The sequence below is a fragment of the Microcebus murinus genome, chromosome 21 (genome assembly GCF_040939455.1).
Source record: "Microcebus murinus isolate Inina chromosome 21, M.murinus_Inina_mat1.0, whole genome shotgun sequence".
Lineage (NCBI taxonomy): Eukaryota > Metazoa > Chordata > Mammalia > Primates > Cheirogaleidae > Microcebus > Microcebus murinus.
Window position 1 is genome coordinate 10,340,686 of NC_134124.1, and position 19,823 is coordinate 10,360,508.

A 19,823-nucleotide genomic window follows, 5' to 3' on the forward strand; every position below is an offset into this window, starting at 1 on the left:
CACACATACATATTCAAACAAGTGAGGTGTACCAGTACCTTGAGTGTGTCCTAGCAAACCTGGAGTGCCGGAAGGATGTGGGAAAATGGGATTGGGGGGGGGCACTTAACCCTTTCATTCTTATAGAGAACGATGGCAGGACTGCAATACCTTGAATGCATTCCCCCTCCTTTTCCCTTCCTGCTCTCCCTCTCTCCCTTCCTTCCTTATTTATTGAGCATAACTGCATGCTAGAGACTCTTCTGACAGTGGGCATATTAAGTTTTTGAATCTACTGGACTTTCTTTAAAAGCCCTTATCTGATTTTCTTTCATACCGATTCCTAAGTCATCCTCTTTCTGCAAGCTTTTCATGAATAGGTAAAGGGCAACAGCTTTCCTCTGAGCCAGTCCCAGCCTAGCACGTTATACCCACTGTAAACTCTTTTCTTCTTCTTCCTGCCAAGAACCCTATACCCACTGTAAACTCTTTTCTTCTTCTTCCTGCCAAGAACCCTATATTTATTTGCATAGTAGTGAGCTTTCCTTTGTATTAGTGGACTAGGTGTTTAATTAGGTATGTTTTATATGCCTCTGTTCAGTTCTAAATGTCTGTCTCAGGTGATTTGCTTCCAGAGGCAGAAAAACATCATTTTTATACAGCCTTTAATACAGTACTACGTGCATGTGGTTGTTCAACTTTATTTTTTATGGTGATGCAGTTTGGAGATGCATGAGTTCTTTCCTTTGGGACCTTGGTGTCTTATTGTGTAAGGGACTAGAGGAGCTTACTTATATTAGTTGCTTCAGCAGGCACACATATAATCTGCATTTGTGTACAGATTTGGGGGGAAAAACCCAGGGAAATGGAAGCTTGGTTAAAATCAGAATAGTAGAGGCTAGAAAGATTTATGGGAGATCTGAAAAATCTACTGGAACCCTCTGATCAGTCAGCACTCTCATTTCAAGTGTGTGTGTATAGCAGGCTGAGTGACGCATGTGAAAGATGAAAGCTGTCCTAACTTTGAATTTGGGATCTGTTCCTTACTAGGTGTGTGACCCCGGGGAAGTGTTTTAACCACATGTTAAATTAGGGCTCATTGTAACTAACTTGAAGGATTGTTTTGGAGATAGAATGCAGTAACATTCCTCTCCGATGGAATTCTGTCTGAAAAGGAGTGCTTCTGAATTTTTTTTTCCCTCTACCTGGGACTTTATTGTTCTTATGGTGAACTTTCACTTTGGTAGATGCTTCGGTGGGCATGCTTTTTGTCTCCATGGTGTTCCTTTTCCTGTAGTGTCATAATTTTTCAAGTCATCCATAAGCTGAGAGCGACTATAGGTGCATTAAGGATATATGTATGCAAAGGGCCTGCTGGGGGAAGGTTCTATTTTCAACCTATGTATGTGATAACCTGTTATTTATATATTATTCCCTGTAAAGGCTAAAAAAGTTTTATGCCTCATTCTTCAAATTTATGGTCTCAAAAGCAACCATACTAGTTTTAAATTAAAATAATACTATTGCTTTTAGCTTGGTATGTGGTTTGTGTGCGTACAGTGGTTTGCATGTCTCTGTGAAATTGTTTGACTGTGAGATTTTGTCCAAAAAGGATTCTTATGTAACAGCCTTTGTTTCAGCATTCCACCTCTAGATGGCAGCTTTGTGTATGTATTAGTAACTATTAGAAGGTCCTGTTGAAAATTAGCTATCCTTTACACATTGACAGTCATGAGTGTGTGTGTGTGTGTGTGTGTGTTTATAGAGGAAATCGTCATGTGAATATTATTCCTTAAAGGAAGAGTATTCTAAATGACTCATTTTTCTTTAGAAATTCCTTCCTCCCACCCTCTCACCATGGATCATTCATACCCACTTTCCTGCAAAAGCAAATGTGCTCAGTTAGTCAGGCTTCTGTTTAAACGTTACCTTTTACCGGGCTTTTGGAACTAAAGTGCCAGGCTCTTTGCTTCAGGAATGGGTTATTTGTGGTGGTGAAGAAAACGGCCGAGTGGTTTCACTGGCTGATGTGTGCTGAGAACCTGGCAGTCCTACTTTTCCCTCTCGGTGCAGTGTGCCTTTATCTTTTGCAACAGATGAATCCATTTTTCCTGGTTTCGTATTTCCCCTCCCTCCCCTTCTCACCCCTTGTTTGAAATAATATTTGATTTTGCCTTCCTGCTGGTTGGATTAGAGTGCTGGTCTCAATGCCGTTGACATTTCAGGCAGGAAATGGCTCTTTCCTTCCTCGGAGGGTGTTAGACTGCTCTGACTTCCATGGCTTGGGTTGGGGGAGATACCAGACTTTCAGAATTGCTTCTTGGCCAGTCTGGAAAATGAGCTAATTGAGGAGTTCTTAGAATCTTTAGAATTCATGTAGTTTGAACTTGCCAGTGAGTTTGGTTTTGTTTTTTAAGTAAATGAGCGCATGCTTGTTTGCCGTTTTATTCTGGTTTAAGGAAGAAGGGGATGTGACCATTCATGGGCTTGATGAGGGGGGACCGAGACAACCATATATCCACTCTTCAGTCTGCAGAGTGAAATTGGGAGTTTCGTTGAATGAATATAACCAGTTTACTCGCCAATTTCTAAATAGGAGTTTTTAAAAAATCGAAACCAAGTTTTGCTATTATATAAATCTGAAGAGAGGAAACAGTTTAACCAGTAAACTCTACTTTTGTAAATTTCTATTCATTGTGAGACAGAGCAGTGAAAATGAAAAAAAAAAAAAGATAAACGAACCAGAAGATATATTTTCGTAGTTTGTTATCAATAATAGTAGCAAGTATTTGCATTGTCCTTAAGTCTCACCCATCCTGTCAATGAATAGTGCTTTTTCCCGGTGCAGTGCGTCAAAATGTGCTGGCTCCTGAGTCCCTGGTGCCTGGCATCATGGCTGGTTCGTAGTAGGCACTCAGTCAATATCTGTTACGTTTAAGAGCCATGCAATTTAATATGCTAAAGATTTCTTCGGGCTTCCTGATGTTTTACGACTCCAGTCTCTCATAAAAACGTAAGAACTTTTCTGATGTGGCTGGCAATATTTACTCTTCAGACTATTATTGTTGCTATGGTCCTAATTATTTTACGACCTTTCCTCTGAAGAGGTCAGTGCTGCAGGCTTTAAGAGGTTATGATTCATTTATTAATTAGGATCAGATCCTCATAATCAGAAGCTATTGCTAAAATAGCTTCTTAGGGGGTTGGGAGGGGAGCCTTCTCCCTCCCTCCCATCTTCCCCTCCCTCTCGGGAGCTGGTCTTCCTGGATCCCAGGCACACGGGGGCAGTGCAGCGTTGTGGTTGAGAGGCAGGCTTTGCTTTAGAGTCAGGCACGCCTGGGTTTAAGTTCAGCTGCTGGCACTTGGCACTTAACAACAGTGTGACACTGTGCAAGTAGTTTCCTCGGGTCTCAGTCTTTTCACTTTTAAAAAGAAGCATAATGATAGTACCTACTTCCTACAGTTACTGTGAGGAATAAATGATGATGCAAGTCAAGTCCTTAGCATAGTGGCTGGCACATAGTAAACACTCGATGAATCTTAGGTATGGTATGGGGGCTGCCAGTTTGCAGCAACTTCTGGTTTTTCTCTCACTTTCTCTGTCTCTCTCATCTTTGCCCCACCCAGGTTATCTTGGCATATGAATTCTTCTCATACACAGAGATCTGTAACGTGCCGAGGGCCTCAATGATTTATTATATCAGTGCATGCATAATAGTGCAGATTCATGACTTTTTGTCTCCAAACAGTAGATGAATGTTGCACTCCAGGGATGACACTGAATCCTTGAGTATTGGAAGAAAAAGGGAAGTAGCCCAAGTTCCTCCTTTGTGGATGAACTGGAGATGTTCTGCTGAGTTTGACCTGGGGGGTGAACAAGAATACAGGCATGCACATTTTTGGTCCTAGTGCATGAGATGACATTATAACATGCCATGATAACCTGGGGTGAAGCTCGGGTAGAAAGAGGTAGAGAAAGACACCAGAAGTTGCAAACTGGTGGTCCACAGACGTGTGCAGTTTGGCATGAATAGTATTTGAGGCAACATTTTTTTATTGAAAGAAACCTGGAACTGCTGATCATGCTTTCCCATGTGCCAGCTGGTAGTCAAGCTGAATGCTTATATAGGAAGACAAAGGGAAGAGTCTATAATCTCTGAATCTTTGAGTCTATAATCTCAAACAAACATGGAAAAGATGTCAGTCTTCAAGATTATTCTATATGGCTTTGGCCATGTCTTTGTGTAAATTAAGATCCGCTGAACCATAAACCCTTGTCATTGCCCAGGAATTGTTAGCAATCGCTTTTCCCAGTAGCTATTTCGGGGCACTTGCAAAGCTCTTTTCACGTATGGGTGGCAGCCCATTCTCCTGGCCTTCATCGGTTCCCTTTGTCTTCCTATATATGCGTAGTGGGGCAGGTTTCACATACAGACTACAGGAATATGTGTTTCTGTGGGTCCTTCTTTTACTCTGAACTTGACCCTTAATGTACAGTAGTGTGGATGGAAGCTGGGGAATGAACTCTGGCCAACAGAAGATTTATAGTCTCATGAATGAGTAAACCTAGATCTTCACAGGTTGCTTTAGGAAGAACAGCACTGTTAGTTTCTGAGTGTGTTTGTTTCAATGGGGTGGAGTCAGCAACAGCATTTCCTTGTCCTGTAGGAAGTGGGTAGATTGCCAAACCACTGAGATCACCATTGTTGACTCAGATTCAGGAATAAAATTAAAGTAGGAAAGCTGTCTGAGTAACCCTGACATTGGGGCTGGTTGTGATTCTGCTTGCTCTTGGCCGGTGAGAAGGCTGGCAGCAGCGGCCCCAGGATCCCGGATGTGTCGCTCAGTGATACATTGTTTCCCCTGCGCTCTTTTAGGGGCCGGGGCTGGAGGAGATCCGGTGGTGGGTAGCAACTTGCCCTATGATAGATGAAGAGCTATTTTCTGCATGGCTCCTGCAGTGTGAGAGCTGGGTACCAGCTTAGAGAAAATTCCAGATCCTCCCTCATGACTCTCAAGCTGGTTCACTAACCAAGGATGTATTCAGAGTGAAAAGGATGTGCTGTATTTTAAGTAGAATCTTAGCATTGAGCTCTACAAAGGATTACATCGTTTGCTACTTCTCTTTCATCTGGTGTGTGGAGGGAGTTCCTCAGCACATTTTCTAGAACTTGCTAAAGACCTCTTCTCTGTTCTTACAGGTTATCAGACATTAATTTCAAAAGGGAGTAGTAGGCTACTTTGATGCTTTACTCGGGAGGGAGAAGGCAATGGCCACGATGTTAGAGCAGGTGTGGCCCTTTAGCCCTGAGCCCTGCATGCTTTGTGATGGAGGCATGATTTTCAGTGCTGCGGGTGAGCGTGTTGGGGCTGGAGTCTTGCGTATCAGCACCTGTGGGTTGTGTTGTTGCCTTTTGAAACTGTACACACCTGCCCTTCTCCAGCCATAATTTTAACACTACCCCATACTTGCCATCCTGTTCCCTCTCACCCCACCTGCCCCTGTGATAGCAGCTAGTTTGGGGAGCATTTATTGTGTGCCTGACGCTTTGAAATACCTTCTGTACCTCTCGTTGAACCTTCACAACACGCCCTGAGGTATAGTCCTGATAACGCTAGTGGACGAGTAGTTGAACTGCTCCATGCCACTGTCCTTTAAAATACAGGTAATAAGAGTAGCCTAGGGCAGTTCAATCGCTAGTCCGCCCGGGTTACACAGCTAGGGAGCACTAGAGTCAGGATAACCAGGGAGCCAAGTTATTGATGAGAAGTCTTATCTCTTGGGTATCTAAAAGTTCTTTATCGAGGCATAATCACAGTAAAAAACACAAATCTTAAGTCTGTATTTTAATGACTTTTGATACACTTTTTACAGACTTTTTACCCCTGAGTAGTTACCCGGATCATGACATGGAACATTTCTATCACGCCAGGAAGGTTGCCTTGTGCCCCTTCCTATTCATTGCCCATGTCCCTACCTCCAGACAAAATCACTCTTCTGACTTCTGTCCCCATAGAGGAGTTTTGCAAGTATGTGAGCATCATATAGATGGAATCATACAGTTTTTAGGCTTTTGTGTCTGGCCTCTTTTCCTTATCTGACTGTGACCTTGATTCGTGTTGTTGCACGTAGCAGTAGTTGGTTCTTTTTTGTTATTGTTTGGTGTCCTATTGTTTAAACATACAGCAATTTATTCTCGTATTGATGGCTATTAATTGTTTTTGCAACTTTTGGCTATTATCAATAAGACTTCAAGCATTCTTATGTGCCTTTCGGTACACATGTGTGCTCATTTCTCTTGATTATATATATATATATATATATATATATAGAGAGAGAGAGAGAGAGAGAGAGGGGGGGGGGGGAGAGGAAGGGAGGGAGGGAGGGAGGGAGGTCGAGTTTCTAGGTCATAGTGCAGGTGTATGTTTAGTTTGAGCAGATATTGCCAAAGTGGTTTTGTCAATTTATTCCCCCACCAGCAATGTATGAGAGTACCTGTTGCTCTGCCTGCTTGCCAATACTTGGTATTGGTGGTCCTCTTAATGCCTTCTGTCCAGGGCAGGTATCTTACCACATTGTGGTTTTAATTACAGTTCCCTGGTGAAAAATCACTTTGGACCCTGTTTCTTATGCATGTTGGCCATTTGGATGTCTACTTTTATGAAGTACCTATTCAAATGTTTTATTGCATTGGGTTCTTTTTTCCCCCTTATCTATTTGTAGGTATTTGCTGGAGATATATATTACAAATATCTTCTCTCACTCTGGTTTGCTTTTTCATTCTCTTAATAGTATCTTTTGATGAATGCAAGTTCTTCATTTTGGTGAAGTCCAATTTATCAATACTCGGTGTTCCGAGTCCTTGTATTTATGAAGCTGTTTAGGTTTTACCAGAGCCCTTTACCATGAGGTCTCATTTGATCCCTTGCAGGAGTTCACTAAGGTTCTTGTAGGAGTGCTTGGCCAATTTTGACACCAGAGGCCAGCGTGAGCTCCCTGGGGTCTGTAGTGCCTTCATATTGGCTGTGGCATCATGTACTGCTTGTATGTACATCCTGCTCTGTGACTTGCTAGCTCTGCAATTGTGGACAAGGGTACTTACCCTCTCTGAGCCTTAGTTTTCTCATCTGCTAAATGGGAGTAATGAGAATATACTTACCTCATGACATAGCTGTGAAGATTAAATGAGTTAACTTGTATGTTGTGCTTGGTACAGCAACTGGAGCATAGTGCCGGTTACAATTATTGACATTCTCTCGTTATAGTGTCTAACAAGCTCACGATTCTTTGTGGAATGAGAAACTAATCATTGCACTAGCTCTGATCATTTATTCCATTTCTCTTTCCTAGTTTTATACTTTCCCTTCCTCATTCCATATCTCCCCCTATTTGCTCTGCTCTTCCTCTTTCTCTCTTGCTATGAAAAACCACACCTATTTCAAACATGAACTAAATTGACACCCTGTAAGAGAAGGTATCAGAGTATGCTGTCTTATAGGGACTGACAGGGAAAGTGGAGGATCATTGAGGGTTTTGCATGTTTTATTTTGTTTTGAGGGATGATGGTTAGTAGGAGCACAGGGAAGGCAAATATGGAAAGAAAGCTATTGCTTGATTACAAAATAAAGAAAGTTGACCCTTTTACCTTGGTTCCAGGAAATTCAAATGCAAAAGATTTGTATAATAGTGGTTTTATTTGCAGTGAAGGAAAAGGAACTTGGAGCCAAGTGAGTGTTTTCTAGATGTCTAGAAAGGATAGTGCTGTGGTCCAGAAAGCTGAGAGAAAATCACCTGAACTGAGGGTGTTAAATCTACTTTCTGCACCATCAGCACCCGCACTCTCCTTCTTCCCCTAAAAGGGAACAAGACCACATGTGGAAAAGAACTTGTATTTTGATATGTCTTCTTGAAATAAAAACAGATCCTGTTGAATTTCCTGGTTACCAAGGCCACTTGGCCCTCCGTTCACAGCCTTTGGGTTTGTGTGAACTTCCTCTTTGTGGCTCTGGGTGGAAACTTCACACTGTGTGCCATGAAGCTGATGTGACATCTGTGAGGTCCCTGAGCCCTTGCTAGGTAGGCAGAACTTGTGATCTCACTGTTTGCTGGTGAGTGCCTGGCAGGAGAGGAACTGGGGGCATGTGGGCTCCTTGGCCCCAGCCGTATGGAGGGAGGGTGTCTTTGTTCTCTCATGCAAGGGGAACAGGGAAGAAAAGAGTGGGTGGAGTGTCCTGTGCATCAAGATCACCTGGGGAGTTGGTTAAAATCCAAGTTCCCAGGCCCCACCCAGAAGTTCAGAGTCAGTAGGGTAAGATTGGACTAGGAATCTCCGTTTTATTCTGAAGCAGGTGATGCAGGTATAACACCTTGAGCAACACTCAAAGACCCAGGTCCAGGGACTTGAGAGTTCTACAGTGGAGTGTTAGCTTCATAGACTGTTGATTAAGAAGCGTGAAACTTTGCGTTTGGTTTTTTGAAAGGTGGAAGGCTAGAGTCAGTCCATCGTGCCCCAAAGCCACAGGGCGCTTCTGTGGAGCCATGGCTGTCAGCACGGGCTGCAGACACCAGCACGGCTGGTGCGCTGGACAGGCAGATGGTGGGCAGTGGGCAGTTGGGTCTGAGAAGGAGAGTTTCTGGGAGGAGGAGGAGAGTCCAGGCAGCTGCTCATGGAGAGAGCAGTTATTCCGTCTTCTGAGTCCTCTTTGTATTATGGTGCCCATGTCCAGTGTGGCCTTCCCAGGGGTGACCAGCCTCGCAGGAATCTATGTCCCACCCCTCCTCAGCACACCCACCCATCTAGCTTACCCTCCTCCGACCCACATACACCCCCTCCTCCGCTCCTCTCTCCCTGCCCCTCTGTCTCTGGCTTGCTCTCACTCTCTTCTCTTTCACGACACACATGCAGAGCCACGCGCTCACACCCCCACCCCGGAGCCCTTCGCGTTTCCAGCCAACCCCTCTGTTCCTACGTGATCACATCCTTGGAAACCTTTTTCTCAGAGGATATTGAGGGATGATGAATGAAAGCAAAAAAGTGTGATTTTTGAAATATGTTGACTGTAAGGAGGATCTAGTATATCCACTGGAACTATGGACATAAGCCAGGAGCAGGGATTATAGGTGGGTCAGAATGAACCGGCTTGGGTGCTTGGGGGGCCCGGGCTCGTGCTGCTCAGGGTGTTTCCAGCCTGCACGTTCACTGCTCTGTCGCTGTGTGGTCGTTAGCGGTGCTCGTGGGCTCGGATGGTGATAGAACTTCAGTGTTTACTCGCTGGGCCTCTTCCTCCTCCTCAGGCTTTCTCCAGCTTTAAAAGATAAGGGTTTTAATCAGTAATTCTTTTTTTGTTTTGTTTTGTTTTCTTTTTTTCTACCCAGAAGTTGCTGGCAAGTAATTCTTAACTTTTTGAGGGTTCTGGTCCTCTTTGAGAATCTGATGGACAGTTTGAACTGTTTTTCAGAAAAACACACATACAGTTGGGGTTGGTTTGGGTACACTTTGGGATCCATCTGTGGACTCTGAGTGAAGAACTCCTGCTTTAATGCGCTTTGAGTCTCTCCCCCAAGGTCATTTTTATGTCACAGTCTCTCTCTCTCCTGGAATGCCCTGCGTAATGGGAACTCAGCAAACACCATCTGATATTGCGTGCATGTCTTCTGGAGGGTTTGTGCTCTGTTTTAAAGAGCAAGCAGATGTCAGTAAGTGAAAAGATCTAATGCATGTAAATCACTTACCACCTGGCATGGTTAACTATTCATTTTTTAAAAAATACTATGTGCATTTAACATAATCGTAACTACAAAGCTGATTACCTCCTAAAACTTCTCCATGTCAGAAGCAGTTTAGAAGCATTGGGCTAGATATTGGGAGATGAGGATTGGAGTTTTCCCCTCTTTTAACCTTGAGTATAATAATTCCATTCACATCAACAGATATTTATTGCATTCCTACTGTGAGTAAAACACTGTTAAGCATTTTGAGGAATTGAAATGAATAAGATTTCAAGGAACGAACGTCTGGAGGAATCACTTTACTTTTTTGTGTCCCTTACCTGTAAAATATCTTCTGTGTTCCTTCCTGGCCCTCTGAGGGAGATGGGCTTACTCAGAGGGATTTGGGCAGGTGGCTTTGCTTTCTGAGACTGGCAGGTGGCTTAGAAAGCGAGCTTTGTGCTTCTCTTTGTGGTGTTAATGCTAGCAGCCATTCACTTCTGTTGAGTGAGTGTTTACAGGTTCACCTTTGTCAGTCTCTCCACAGTGTGGCTCCGGGTTCATATCCGTGTCCCTCCTTTCTCCACAGGCCAGGGGTTATCACCATGCAGGCATTGTCAGAAGAGGACCGGAGGCTCTGGATGGAAGCCATGGATGGCCGGGAACCTGTAAGTAACAATTCAGGGAAGTCAAGCAAGAATAAAGGTCCTGAGTTGTTTGCTTTCCTAGTGCGGTGATTTTTACTGTTGTCCAAGAGCCTTGGGTCCTTGAAACCAATGTACCAGAAGTAGTTTTCTATTCCTAGGTTGATGGATATTGGTATTCTGTGTGTGTGTGTGTGTGTATTGTAGTTCCTGATCTTTGGCCTGGCGGTCCTAAGGCATGGGTTCTGCAAGTGTGTCAGTCTCTTAAAGGAGGCAGAGTCCAGTCTGTCTTACTGAATGTTTATTGACCATCTGATACCTCCAAAAAGAAGGGTGCAAAGCTTTATCTCAAATCCATTTTAATGGGATAAGTGCTCATCATAGTGTGTACAGGTTATGCAACAGCTTTTATCATTGCCTTCTGTTTCAGCCTCCCGTCACCGTAGTAACTCACATCCCATTATAAGCAGTGGGACATTATCAGGGTACATGCAAAGAGTTAAGCCTGGTGATGTGATTCCTGCTGCCATTTCAGAGATGCTGGCCTCAACTGGATGATGTAATCTTGTTGTTGTTTCTGCATCTTGTGGTGTGTAAAACCCATAGGAGAGCCCTGGGGAGGTCCCTAGAGCCAGAGTAGTCCCCTTACCTTGGTGCCAAGGATCTCAGCTCTAGTGTTCAGGACATCTCAAGGTTAGGAAAATCCAAAGAGTACAGTCTAATATCCATGTCCCACCACTAAAAGATGGAAAGAATCTACAATGCCAGAGGACCAGTACTTCACCCTTGCAAAGGCACTATCCAAAGAGGGAAAATGTGTGCAAGGAGAAAGCAGGTTATGATCTCCATTGACTGTCGAACTCTGCGTGCCAAGTTGGGTTTGCAGTATAGATAATTCCAGCTCACTTGTGTGTCTCTTTCTTAGCCTACCCTGGTAAGGTGATCTGGCAGTGTAGGTTAATGTACCTTTCTACTTTCACTATATTTTCTACAAGCATGGGACTCAATTCAGTCAGCTATGCATAGATAAATAGTTAATGTTTGCATAACATTTACTAATATAGAGCAAGATTTAATGAACTATTTAAAGATGTAGGCACAGTTTGCTAGACTATAATTAGGCTTTGTTTAATGTTAATTCTTCTCCCGGGCTAAAATGTAAGATAGCTCTCTGCATACGTTGTTACCCATAGAAACCCCTCTCAAAACCAGATACACATTTCTACCTTTAGGGCTTTGTGGGCACAATAGCTGCTTGATGCCAGAGGCCTTTGAAAGCAGCTTCCCGAACAGTTCTTCTTTGCTAGCATCATCTACCATTCGTTGAGCACATTTTTGCATGTTAGGCATGAGATTGGGCACGTTCCATCTCTTAAGCCATTTATTTCTCTTAGTACTTAGTGAAATAAGTGTTAGGATTCCATTTTATAGATGAGGAAACTGAGGCTTAGAGAGTTCACTATCTGTGCAACGAGGGGCAAATCATTTTTTAGTAAAGTGACTGTATTAGCAGAGTACAGGCTAGGTTACTAGAACAGAGAGATTCCAAAGTACAGTGGCTTAAGTAACACAGGTGAGTGTATTTCTGAGAGTCGGGAAGGGAGCAGTCTGCGCCTAGCAGAAGTCCCTCTGCCATCCTCAACCCATGGCTCCATGGCTTCCCAGGTTGCTCCAGTGATTGCCATTTTCCAGCCAGAAAATGGAGATGAACGAGTCCAGAGAAAGCATTTTGAAGGAGCCAGCAGGCGCACTCATCACTTCCATTGGCCCAAACATAATGATCTGGCCACCTCTATCTGCAAAGGAGTGTGGGAAATCTAGGCTGTACATAGGCAGCCGGGACCTGGGGCATATTATTCCTTTAAGGAAGAAGAGGAGCAAGGATACTGTGGCTTGTTAGCAAGGCTGGAATTTGAACCCATGACTAACCCTAGAAGTATTTGGTTTTCATCTTTAGTAGAAATAAAATGTCAAATTGCCTTCTAAGAATTCTCACTTAGTAGTTCATTTTTACAATACTTTCACTGACTCTTAGTGATTCTTCAACTCCTAGGAAATACCGAGGGGGAAAAAAATCCTGTCATTGCATACTATTCTTGGTATGGATTTAAAAAAAAGAAAAAAAAAAAATCCAAAAAAACCCACTATCATTTTTTCCCCCGATAAGTTGGAGTTCCAAAACTGCTTCACCAACTGCATGTTAAGCTGCCTCCTCCTCTCTCTCCGCACCACTTGATATTTGTCCTCTGTGTATAATTGGTTGTCTTACTAACCACTTCAGTTTCCCTGTAGATTAACATCTGGCTTCTGCAGATGGAAAGCGTCCCGTTTGAAGGAACATCTCCTTGCTCCGGAATGTACACATTGAAACAAGTTTAAACACACAATAATTCTGTTTCTAAACATGATATAAAATTATTTCCGCACAGGAATACATGGCTTGCACTGAAAACCACACCTCTGTGTACTTTTTAGTTTCCTAAAAAGAGAGATAAATACAAGACAAATGATGCATGCATAATTGACAGTAATACTAGGCTTAATTTAGTCTCCCATTGCTGAGCGCCTCCGGGGAACATTGCTGGAGATGTGTGCTCACTGGACAATTAACAGCTTCAGTTTTAATCACCATCTCCCTAATGAGTCAAACCTGTCTCCTTGAGTGTTTTGGATTTCTCTAGTTAGCTCTTTCTTTAGCTGGTCCTGGAGCAATTTACTTATTTTAAGGAAGTTAGTGGTGTCACCTATCTTCTGTTTTTATACTTCTATCTCAGTTATTCTGTGATGGATTATTCAGTGTTGGATTTTTTTTTTTTTTTTTTTTTTTGCGGGAGAGGGGGTTACTTTTGGTTTCCATTCTTTTTGTTCTTTCAACGTTCAAGAATACCTTAGGATGATTGCTTAGGAAAAACAAAAGAAAAAACAAAAACCCAATGAACCCCAAATCAGGTGATTTTGCAACATTTAGTTGTTAAATAAATCATAATTTTTTAGAATGCAGTCATAGTCTTGTCTAAGGAAATATTTGATGTCTTTCTGGTATTGCTGGACGTATAATGGAGGAAGACATTAGAGCTGGTTTCCTACAAGGAACATTATGGATTTTTGTCTATGTATTGAATTTGAATTCTTTTAGTTCAGATGAAAGAAACCCCATTCAAACTCGCTTGAGAAAAAGCTGGATTTATTGGTTTACATAACTGACAAACACTGGGGTATAATAGTTTCCAGCCCATCTGAATCTGGGAACTTACATAATACTGGAGTTGGTTTCTTCTTCTGTGTTGGCTTCATTTCCCAGCATGTTCTTTTCATATAGTGGTGAGATGCTTCCTTACTACTCTAGGCTTCATTTTATTATTAAGAACAGGAGTCAGCAAACTTTTTCTATAATGGGCCAGATAGTAATTTGCTGTTATAGCTCAAAAGCAGCCAAGGATGATATGTAAATGAATGGGTGTGGCTGTATTTCAATAAAATCTTATTTACAAAAACAGATGGTAGGCCATATTTGGATCATAGGCCACAGTTTATTGATCCCTGATCTATAAGTCTAGGGGAAAGAGAGCTTTTGCATAATAATTTTTAAAAGGTCCCATATTTGAATTTTATGGGCTAAATATAATACTTGGTGCAGAGGATGGAGTGGATAAGTTGGCCGGACCTGACTCACTTGTGCATTGCACTGGAGCAGTGTAAATGGTGGAGGAAGGTTGGCACCCTCTCAGAGCAAAAGCTTTATTGTATGAGGGTAGTGGGTAGACACGAGGTAGAAAGAACAGCACAGTTTCTCCTTACTCTGAGATCTATATTCCATTAAACTTACGTTCCCTCACTGGGTGCTTGCCTCAATCAAGTGAGATGTCTCTCACTTTTTTTGTCATTGGCATCAATTGCAATTGTATACTAATACTTAGGTTTGTGGAGATTCCCTTCCCTAGCTATGACATAAAGGAGAAGTCTCTGCCTAGAGTTAAATGTGTAGCGTGTATTCTACAGCTGGCCAAAGGTAAGACCTCCAAGTGTACCACTAACATCACACTTAGGGTGAGCGACTGAATGCTTTCCCCCTAAAACGGGGAACAAGACAAGGGTATTTGTTCTCACAACCTAACAGAGGACTGGAAGTCCTGGCCAGTGCCGTCAGGCAAAAAAAGTAGTATAAAAGGCATAGAGATTGGAAAGAAAGATATAAAACTGCCCCCATTTTCAGATAACATGATTGTCTATGTAGTAAAATCCCCTCAAAAAGAAAAAAATAAAAACCCCTCCTGGAATTAGTAGGTGAGTTCCTCAGGGTCACAGGATACAAGATAAACATACATAAACATAAACAAGATAGTCAATCATGTATCTATACACTGGCCATAAATATGTGGTGAATAAAGTTAAAAACATAACACCATTTATGGTTACTCTCCCCAAAATGCTTTAAGTATAAATGTAATTAAACATAGCGAGGGACCTATATGTTGAAAATTACAAAGCACTGATGTAAGAAATCAAAGATGATCTAAGTAAGTGGAGAAACATTTATGGATCGGAAGACTGAACAGAGTAATGACGTCAGTCCTCCCCAAATTGATTTATAGGTTTAATGCAATTCTTATCAAAATCCCTGCAGGATTTTCCTATAGATTTAGACCAACTTGTTCTAAAATTTATATGTGAAAGCACAGAAACTGAAATAGCTAAAACAATTTTGAAAAATAGAACGAATTGGGAGTAATCACTCTACCGTATATTAAGACTTCCTTTAGAGTGACAGTAATCAAGACTATGATATTGACAGAGGGATAGACACATGGATCAATGAACAGAATAAAGAACCCAAAAATAGACTCACACAAATATGCCCAATTGATTTTTGACAGAGGTGCAAAAGCAGTTTAATGGGGGAAGGATAGTTTTCTCAAGAAATTGTGCTATTTAGAACAATATACATCTATAGGCAAAAAATGAGCTTTGACTTAAACCTCATATCTTACACAAAAATTAATTCACAATGGATCATAGATTTAAATATAAAATGTAGCACTATAAAACTTTTAGAAGAATGTGTGTGATCTAGGGCTAGATGAAGAGTTTTTACATGCAGTATCAAAAGCACAACCCATAAAATAAAAAATGAGTACATTTTTCTTTATCAAAATTAAAAACTTTTGCTCTGTGCTTGAAAGACCCTATTAAGGGGATGACAAGACAACCTACAGAATGGTAGAAAATATTTGCAAAAGATATATCTGACAAGGGACTTACATCTAGGATCTAAAAAGAACTCTCAAAACTTAACAGTTAGAAAAATCCAGTTAGAAAATGGGCAAAAGACATGAAGAGACATTTTACCAAAGAGCTGCAGTCCCTGTTCCCCAGGCCGGGCTGAGGACCAGTACCTGTTTGTGGCCTGTTAGGAACTGGGCCACACGGCAGGAGGTGAGTGGTGGTAGAGTGAGTGAAGCTTCATCTATATTCACAGCCATTTCCCATAGCTTGCTGCTCCCCCTCCCTCTCCACTGTTTATCTATAGAAAAATTTCTTCCATAAAACCAGTCCCTTGGTGCCAAAAAGGTTTGGGACCTACTCCCAAAGAGGATATACAGATGGCAAATAAGCTCATGAAAAGATACTCAATATGATTAGCCGTTAGGGAAATACAAACTAAAACCACGGTGAACTATCACTATACACCTAACAGAATGCCTAAAATTAACAATAGTGAAAATACCAAATGCTGGTGAGGATGCAGAGAAACCAGATCTCTTGTACGTTGCTGGGGGGAATGTAAAATGACACAGCTACTCTGCAAAGTTTCTGGTAAAACTGAATTTGCCCTTACCACATGACCTAGCAGTCGCTCTTGGGCATTTATCCCCAAGAAATAAAAACTTCTTCTTTTTTTTTTTTTCCCACACAAAAGCTTGTGTACAAATGCTCATAGCAATTTTATTCACAATAGCTCCAAACAGGAGCCAATACAAATGTCCTTCAGTGGGTGAATGGTAAAACATGCTAGTACATCCATACAAAGGAAGACTATTGGCAATAGAAATTTTGATACAGAGACTGAGTGCGTCTCAAGGGCGTTGTGGTAAGCAGGAAAAAGCCTAGTCTCAAAAGGGTACATATGACGCATGCTTTCATCTTGTAGCATTGTGAAATGACAGTTATAGAAATGGAGAATAGTGATTTCCAGGGTGAAGGGACCGTGAGGGTGGGAAGCAACCATGAAGGGATAGTACGGGGAGGTTCCTTTGTGGGATGGAATAGTTCTGTGTCCTGAAGATGCTGGAAGTTACGTGAAGCTGTGTCAGAGTGTGTGTGTGGGTACACTGTACAGTTCTACACACACACATAAATGAATGCATGTGAAAACTGGCAAAGTTTAAAGTATGTTGTCTACTTAACAGTCTTGTACTAATCACAGTGTCCTGGTCTCGATGCTATGTTATATAGTTAGTACCATGGGGGAAGTCAGAGCGTGGGGAACCTGTGGCCTTCTGGATCCTTGACTGCGGCCTTTTGGACAAATCCAAATTTTACAGAACGAATCCTTTTATTAAAAGGGGTCCAGCAGAGAAAAATGAAGCTTTTCTTGCCTCCTTTGGTGCGTAAAAGAGAGCAATCTTGAAATCAGAAGGCCGCAGGTTCCCCACCCCGTGGGAGCAGATGACTTTTCCATCTTGAATTGGAGATGGAAACCTTAGTACAAGCTACATAAATACCACAGCTCCAAGAAATCTTAGAGACAGCAAATTTTCTTTTGCCAGTTCCTAATAACCAAAGCCGTCTCTCCTGTTCTTTCTGCGATGTTGCTGGGTAAGCATGTTTGCTGAAAGCAGGTAGCTTCACATCACTACCAGCTCACCATCGTTGCTGACATACGCACACTCAACCGGAAGTATTTATTATTCCTGCACTGTCGAAAGATGGTTGGGAATGTCAGTGAGACTCATGGGATGATCCGGAGCCTCAGGGCTCTTTAAACTGTGTTCCCATGAATTCCCTTAGCTGCGATTAGTGGTGTCTCTCTGGAACAGCCTATATTACCTCCTTGGTTTGTTTTGTTTTGTTTTTTTGTTTGTTTTTGAGACAGACTCTCCCTCTGTCACCTGGGCCAGAGTGCAGTGGCATTATCATAGCTCACCACAACCTCAAACTCCTGAGCTCAAGCCACCCTCCTGCCTCTAGCCTCCAGAGTAACTGGGACTACAGGTGTGTGCCACCATGCACGGCTAATTTTTCTAATTTTTGTAGAGATGGGCATCTCACTCTTGCTCAGGCTGGTCTCAAATTCTTGTCCTGAAGCAGTCCCCCTACCTCGGCCTCCCAGAGTGTTAGGATTACAGGCATGAGCCACTGTGCCTGGCCACCTCCTTGTTTTAAAGTTACTGGCCCTCCTTCACATCCTAAGGATTCACTAGTTAAATTAGATTTTTCTCTACTTCGAGCCAGTGCTTGAACCTCTTTTGACAGCCAGAAGGCTCGAAGGTTGGCAGATGCTAGAATTATGTGGAATTAGATTAAGAAGATAAGAAACAGGTAGTATAGCATCAACATGTGTATAAATCCATGTATTAGGTTGAAACATAGGAAATTGCCACTTTTGTAGGTCAAAAATAGCCAGATATCGGCAGTTTTTCTTACGGCTCAGTCTCATACCTGGGGAGCAGGAAGGAGCCCTCGCGTAAGTCAGTATCATACTCTTGTTTATGGAAGAAGCAACACTGCCTAAAAAGGCCAGTCCGCGGTTGACCTCAGGTATATAATCCGGGTCTCCTGGCTTCCAGATCTGTGCCATTTTTACTGTAACACACAGACACATTGCTGAATTATTAGAAAGCCATAGCTGAATGCAATTTATTCTCATTTTTAAGTGGAGTTACTCTGTTGTGGCTGTTAAAATGGAAAGAAAGGAAAAGAGGAGATAAACTAAGGAAAAACCACTCCTCGTGAAAGTGTTGCTTCCTTCTGCTTACCTCTATTTTAAAGATATCTTCTATTTTTGTCCTTGTGGATCTTACTACTGGATAATATGTGTCATCTCTGACCTTTCTGTGCTGTGCTCAAGCTCTGGCTCCCTAGTCCTTCCCTCATAGAACAAATGGGCAGTGGCATTCCCTCTTGTGCTCTGCGTCTAATGCCTGAGAGCGTGAGCTGTTGAGAGTTTTTCAGGGAGAAAGTGACATTGATTACTGTTACGATGAGATCCCAGGATGAGGAGCAGAATGCCATGGTGGTTACGGATGTGAGTTCATGCTGCCTGAATTTAAATCCCTACTGTACTGCTTATTACCTCTCTAACACTGGAAAATGACCCAGCCTCTCTGAGCGTGTTTCCTCGCCTGAAAAATGGGGATAATATTAATAATAGCACCTGCATCATGAGATTGTTTTGCAAGAATCAATGTCCATGTAAATGCCTCTCCATGGCAAAGTGATCATTAAAAGTTAGTTCTTACTGTTGTCTTTTTGGAGAAGGGGGTAGATACTGGGATACCTGGGTTCTCTTTCTAGCTCTGTTTCTAAATTACTTGGTTCATTTGAATAGTTTATTTAAAGTCACCTTGCCCCAGTTTACCAGAGTGCAGGGCAAAGGACTGCTTTCACCAGTATGGAAAATGTGATTTCGTTTAGCAGTCAGTCTGAGGTTTCAGGATATGAGCAGAGTAACATGAAGTAATCTTTAGCCTCCTTTGCTATGATGCAACCCAGGCCTGGCCATTTATAATCCCAGCTGCCAGCTAAGCTCAGCCCACCTGTCTACTGCTGTTGCTCAACGGTTTTCTTTCTTTAGTATATAATAAGTGATCTAAATAGGATGAGTTGTTAAGAAATTGTGGGATGAACTTGCTGAGCTCTAGTGTGATGATGCAGGTCTTAAACTCCTTTCTGAGTAGAGCAATAGTTTGGAAGGGTAGTTCTTCCCATTTTGTGAAAGCTCTCTTTTTAATAGCATGTGATATGAATGGGTGAAGAGTCTCAACATGAGCTCACCAGTTTGCTTTCCATTTCTCCACCTCCCACCCTTACCCACTCCAGACTGCTGGGAAGTTGCATTATAGCTCCATATTTTTTTGTTTGTGTGTCAAAGATTCACTTGGCAATCAGGTAAAGCCTTTAGGCTCTTCCTCAGAATAAGGTTTTTTTGTTTTTTTTTTTTTTTTGAGACAGAGTCTCGCTTTGTTGTCCAGGCTAGAGTGAGTGCCGTGGCGTCAGCCTAGCTCACAGCAACCTCAAACTCCTGGGCTCGAGTGATCCTTCTGCCTCAGCCTCCCAAGTAGCTGGGACTACAGGCATGCGCCACTATGCCCGGCTAATTTTTTATATATATATATCAGTTGGCCAATTAATTTCTTTCTATTTATAGTAGAGACGGGGTCTCGCTCTTGCTCAGGCTGGTTTTGAACTCCTGACCTTGAGCAATCCGCCCGCCTCGGCCTCCCAAGAGCTAGGATTACAGGCGTGAGCCACAGCGCCCGGCCCAGAATAAG

General features: G+C 42.4%; 1 protein-coding gene and 1 long non-coding RNA gene across 4 annotated transcripts in view; both read left to right on the forward strand.

Annotated features, from left to right (window-relative positions):
• ARHGAP26 (Rho GTPase activating protein 26) overlaps nt 1-19,823 on the forward strand; it is a 427,310-nt gene that overhangs the window by 144,324 nt on the left and 263,163 nt on the right. For all 3 annotated transcript variants that reach the window (XM_075996167.1, XM_012748774.3, XM_012748778.3), the window contains exon 11: nt 10,278-10,356. In XM_075996167.1, coding sequence (XP_075852282.1) covers nt 10,278-10,356 — 79 coding nt within the window. The remainder of the gene's footprint in view (nt 1-10,277; nt 10,357-19,823) is intronic.
• LOC142863096 (uncharacterized) overlaps nt 10,367-19,823 on the forward strand; it is a 47,665-nt gene continuing 38,208 nt past the window's right edge. Inside the window, exon 1 of the long non-coding RNA XR_012913972.1 lies at nt 10,367-19,471. This is a non-coding gene — a long non-coding RNA (uncharacterized LOC142863096). The remainder of the gene's footprint in view (nt 19,472-19,823) is intronic.